The sequence below is a fragment of the Lampetra fluviatilis genome, chromosome 67, assembly GCF_964198595.1.
Source record: "Lampetra fluviatilis chromosome 67, kcLamFluv1.1, whole genome shotgun sequence".
Taxonomy (NCBI): Eukaryota; Metazoa; Chordata; class Hyperoartia; order Petromyzontiformes; family Petromyzontidae; genus Lampetra; species Lampetra fluviatilis.
The window spans coordinates 4387274-4393043 of record NC_136341.1 but is presented as its reverse complement, the minus strand read 5'-3'; the positions used below and the strand labels follow the sequence as shown (position 1 = coordinate 4393043).

At 58.4% G+C, this 5770-nt stretch overlaps 1 protein-coding gene across 1 annotated transcript in view; it reads left to right on the top strand.

Annotated features, from left to right (window-relative positions):
- Positions 1-1715: 1715 nt before the first annotated feature.
- TMEM212 (transmembrane protein 212) overlaps positions 1716-5770 on the top strand; it is a 22835-nt gene continuing 18780 nt past the window's right edge. The window contains exons 1-2 of the mRNA XM_078882799.1: positions 1716-1778; positions 2094-2347. Coding sequence (XP_078738925.1) covers positions 1716-1778; positions 2094-2347 — 317 coding nt within the window. The remainder of the gene's footprint in view (positions 1779-2093; positions 2348-5770) is intronic.

Genomic DNA, 5770 nt, shown 5'->3' with positions numbered 1-5770 from the left:
TTTGTTCTTGACGGGGAGCTACGGCAGAGGTCGCAACCGGGTACCCGATACCCTACCCTACCCTACCCGATACCCGTACCCGATACCCGTACCCTACCCGTACCCGATACCCGTACCCTACCAGATACCCGTACCCTACCCGATACCCAGCTACCAGTACCCGTTTGCGACCCTGGTGCGGCCGGGTACGGGTACGGGTAGGCCGTGAGTCACTGGTGAGTCGCCGTTTGTCACTCATTTCCCAACGTCTTGTCTCTTCTCACAATTCAAGTTCCTAGAATCACCCCACCCGCGCCTGCAACATGGCTTCATCCCAGAGGTCGCAATCGGGTACCCGATACCCGTACCAGCAAAAAAAAAAGAGTCCCATAGGTATGTCTGCTTAACCCCGAGCATGTTAATACTTTTGTTAGATTTTACCCCTTTCTGGCAATAGAACAGGAGTTGTGTTGAGATGTCAACACAGCAAATAGACACAGCCTGTTTCATGGCATCAAGTTTCTGCATTAAACACACACACACACAGTCCTTGTTGCAAAACGTTCAAACAAACATGCACCGATAAGCATACACGCATTGTCATTGACACTGATTGGCCTACACCAGAGGTCGCAACCGGGTACCCGATACCCGTACCCTACCCGATACCCGTACCCTACCCGTACCCGGCCGGGTACGGGTACGGGTAGCCGTTTGCGACCCTGGTGCGGCCGGGTACGGGTAGGCCGTGAGTCACTGGTGAGTAACCGTTTGTCACTGATTTCGGGTAGGGTACCCATTTGCGACCCTGGTGTGGCCGGGTACGGGTAAGGAATCAAAACCCGTTTGCGACCTCTGAGCTACGGGGTGCGGGTTGCGGAGAGCTGCTTCTTGTTCTCTGCTTCTTTCGGTGAAGTCACGACGTTTCAGGTCGCAACACAAGCGTCCATCTTCAGGTGAGGTGAAGACGGATGATCGTGTTGCGATCGAAACGTCGTGTTCTCTTTTTGGTTCTTTCGGTAAAGTCACGTAGAAGGAGACTAATAAAATAATAAAAATAAAACATAATAAAATAATTCTCACGACGTTTCGGCCACAACGCAAGCAGCCGTCTTCAGGTGGAGAACAGGTCTGTCGAGAAGGCAGAGTCTGACAGACCTATGGGTAATGTTAGTCTATGGGTAGTGTTAGTCTATGGGCAATGTTAGTCTATGGGCAATGTTAGTCTATGGGTAGTGTTAGTCTATGGGCAATGTTAGTCGATGGGCAATGTTAGTCGATGGGCAATGTTAGTCGATGGGCAATGTTAGTCTATGGGCAATGTTAGTCTATGGGTAGTGTTAGTCTATGGGCAATGTTAGTCTATGGGCAATGTTAGTCTATGGGTAGTGTTAGTCTATGGGCAATGTTAGTCGATGGGCAATGTTAGTCGATGGGCAATGTTAGTCGATGGGCAATGTTAGTCTATGGGCAATGTTAGTCTCTAGGTAATGTTAGTCGATGGGCAATGTCGTCCCCAGCGCTCCAGCCTGCACCGCTCCCTCGCTCTGCTCAACGGAGACCTGGAATCAAACTCGGCGGCTTGCGCGCAGATCCGGACCACCCTCTCCACCCTCTCCTCCACCTCCTCGTCCACCACCTCGTCCACCACCTCGTCGACCCAGCGAGCGCTGCGTTCCTGCAGCCCGCGCCGCCTGCTGCAGCGCCTGGAGGCGGTGCTGGACGGCCAGGACGCGATGGGCGGACTCCTGGGGTGCCTCGGCCGACAGCACCGGCAAGAAGGGGCCGACGTCGCCACGGTACGGAGGCCCCACGCGTGGCCACGACGGCGTCGATCGATGGTGACGACGATGATGATGACGATGGTGATGGCGATGACGATGGCGATGATGACGATGGTGACGATGACGATGACGACGACGATGGTGACGATGACGATGACGACGACGATGGTGACGATGACGACGGTGACGATAGCGATGGTGACGATGACGACGATGACGATGACGACGACGACGACGACGACGTCCGCTTGACGCGGGCCTCGCCCTCCCCCACCCTCTTGACGTGGGCCTCACCTCACCTCGCCTCGCCTGCCCGTCTCTCCACCGCAGGCCGCCGCCGGCGCCGGGAGGCCGCGACTCCGCCGCCAGGTGACGGAGGCCCTGGCCCTGCTGCCGGGCCTGGCGCGGCGCGCGCGACGATGTGGGGCCGCGGTGGACGGGGCCCTCGGCGGCCCCGGCGGGCCGGGTGGGGAGCGGCCCTCGTGCCGGCTGCTGCTGGCGTCCAGGATGCCGCTGCTGCTGGAACAGCGCCACCTGGAGCTGGTGGTGCGGGGCCTGGAGCAGCGGCGCAGGCCGGGGCTGGGGTAGCGGGGTGGGGGGGGGCTGGGGGGGGACACGGGGGGGGGGACACGGGGGGGGGACAAAGGGGGGGGGACACGGGGGGGGGGACACGGGGGGGGGGACACGGGGGGGGGGGGGGGACACGGGGGGGCGGGTTGAGGGGAAGGGGGACCGGCTGCTATGGAGACAGGGAGATGTGGAGGCAGAGAAAGATGTGCAGACGTGGGGACAGACAGGGAGACAGGGTGACGTGGAGACAGGGAGACAGACAGGGTGACGTGGAGACAGGGAGACAGACAGGGTGACGTGGAGACAGGGAGACAGACAGGGTGACGTGGAGACAGGGAGACAGACAGGGTGACGTGGAGACAGACAGGGAGACAGGGTGACGTGGAGACAGGGAGACAGACAGGGAGACAGGGAGACAGGGAGACAGACAGGGTGACGTGGAGACAGACAGAGAGACAGGGTGACGTGGAGACAGGGAGACAGACAGGGAGACAGAGAGACAGGGTGACGTGGAGACAGGGAGACAGACAGGGTGACGTGGAGACAGGGAGACAGACAGGGTGACGTGGAGACAGGGAGACAGACAGGGTGACGTGGAGACAGACAGGGAGACAGGGTGACGTGGAGACAGGGAGACAGACAGGGAGACAGGGAGACAGGGAGACAGACAGGGTGACGTGGAGACAGACAGGGAGACAGGGTGACGTGGAGACAGGGAGACAGACAGGGAGACAAGGAGACAGGGAGACAGGGTGACGTGGAGACAGGGAGACAGGCAGGGTGACGTGGAGACAGACAGGGAGACAGGGTGACGTGGAGACAGGGAGACAGATAGGGAGACAGGGAGACAGACAGGGTGACGTGGAGACAGACAGGGAGACAGGGTGACGTGGAGACAGGGAGACAGACAGGGTGACGTGGAGACAGGGAGACAGGGAGATGTGGAGACAGACAGGGAGACAGGGTGACAGGGAGATGTGGAGACAGACAGGTAGACAGACCAAGACGGTGGCTGTTGTGACGTCAACGTGCAGGGGACAGCAAGAGCACGGGGTGAGCGTGGGGTGAGCGTGGGGTGAGCGTGGGGTGAGCGTGGGGTGAGCGCGGGGTGAGCGTGGGGTGAGCACGGGGTGAGCGTGGGGTGAGCGTGGGGTGAGCGTGGGGTGAGCACGGGGTGAGCGTGGGGTGAGCACGGGGTGAGCGTGGGGGGTGAGCGTGGGGTGAGCGTGGTGTGTGTGTGGTTTGTGTGGTGTGTGTGTGTGGTGTGTGTGTGGTGTGTGTAATGTGTGTGTGTGGTGTGTGGTGTGTGTGTGTGGTGTGTGGGTGTGTGTGGTGTGTGTGGTGTGTGTGGTGTGTGTGTGTGTGGTGTGTGTGTGTGTGTGGTGTGTGTGTAGTGTGTGTGTGGTGTGTGTGTGTGTGTGTGGTGTGTGTGGTGTGTGTGGTGTGTGTGTGTGTGGTGTGTGTGTGTGGTGTGTGTGGTGTGTGGTGTGTGTGTGTGTGGTGTGTGTGGTGTGTGTGGTGTGTGTGTGGTGTGTGTGTGTGGTGTGTGTGGTGTGTGTGGTGTGTGTGGTGTGTGTGGTGTGTGTGTGTGTGGTGTGTGTGGTGTGTGTGTTAGCGGCACGGGCGCTGCCAAAACGCCGCTTTCGACCCCAGCCGGTCCCTGGGCCTCCCCTAGGTCGACTCGGCCTCGACTGAGTAGCCTGGCGTAGCGGTGGCATCGTGGGAAGACAAAGGCGGCCGGGCGTGGTGCTGGCCACCCACCCCCTCGTGTGCCACAGTGACGGCCTTCATAGGTGCTGCTCGCTAACAGCACTTGCCACACGAACAGCACTTGCCACACGACAGCACTTGCCACACGAACAACGCTTGCCACACGAACAACGCTTGCCACACGACAACACTTGCCACACAAACAACACTTGCCACACGACGACACTTGCCACACGACAACACTTGCCACACCAACATCACTTGCCACACAAACAGCACTTGCCACTGAGCGATCTGCAAAAATCTGCACGGCGGAATCTTGGTCTTTGTGTGTGTGAGTGGGTGGGTGAGTGAGTGGGTGAGCGTGTGGGTGAGTGGGTGGGTGAGCGAGTGAGTGGGTGGGTAAGAAATGGGTGGAGTGGGTGAGCGAGTGAGCGGGTAGGTGAATCGGTGAGCGAGTGGGTGAGTGGGTGAGTGGGTGAGCGGGTGGGTGAGTGGGTGGGTGAGCGAGTGGGTGAGTGAGTGAGGAGTTGGTGAGTGAATGAGTGAGTGGGTTGGCGAAAGAGGAGTGAGCGGGTGGGTGAGTGAGGATTGAGTGAGCGGGTGAGTGAGTGAGTGGGTGAGGAATAGGTGAGAGAGTGGGTGAGAGAGTGAGGAGTGGCGATAGAAGAGTGAGTGGGCGCGTGAGTGAGTGGGTGAGAGAGTGAGTGGGTGAGAGAGTGAGTGGGTGAGGAGTGGGTGAGTGAGTGGGTGAGCGGGCGGGTGAGCGAGTGGGTGAGAGCGTTTGACACGACTCTACAATCCAGACGGATTTTCGCAGATTTCCATGACAATGTAAAATGAGCTTGCGTGCAAATTGTAATTCGAACGCAAAAACCTCAAAAAATAAACGTGATCACTCACCGTCTGTCATCTTTGGGGAATGTTCAACAGCAAGGTCTGTGTGTGGTGGTCCTTCATCAGCGCCTCCGACTCGTACGACTCGGATACGTACGGTGCGAACGAAGTTCAACGTGCTGACGGTCGCAGAGACTCACAGAGAGCCACAGACTCACACAGAGACCCACAGACTCACACAGACTCACACAGACCCACACGGACTCACACAGAGACACTCACAGAGACCCACAGACTCACACAGAGACCCACAGACTCACACAGAGACACCCAGAGACTCACAGAGACCCACAGACTCACACAGAGACCCACATACTCACACAGAGACCCACAGACTCACACAGAGACACCCAGAGACTCACAGAGACCCACAGACTCACACAGAGACCCACAGACACAGAGACACCCAGAGACTGACACAGAGACACCCATAGACTCACACAGAGACACCCATAGACTCACACAGAGACACCCAGAGACTCACAGAGACCCACAGACTCACACAGACACCCACAGACTCACACAGAGACCCACAGCCTCACACAGAGACACCCAGAGACTCACAGAGACCCACAGACTCACACAGAGACCCACAGACACAGAGACACCCAGAGACTGACACAGAGACACCCATAGACTCACACAGAGACACCCATAGACTCACACAGAGACACCCAGAGACTCACAGAGACCCACAGACTCACACAGACACCCACAGACTCAAACAGAGACCCACAGACTCACACAGAGACACCCAGAGACTCACAGAGACCCACAGACTCACACAGAGACCCACAGACTCACACAGAGACCCACATACTCACACAGAG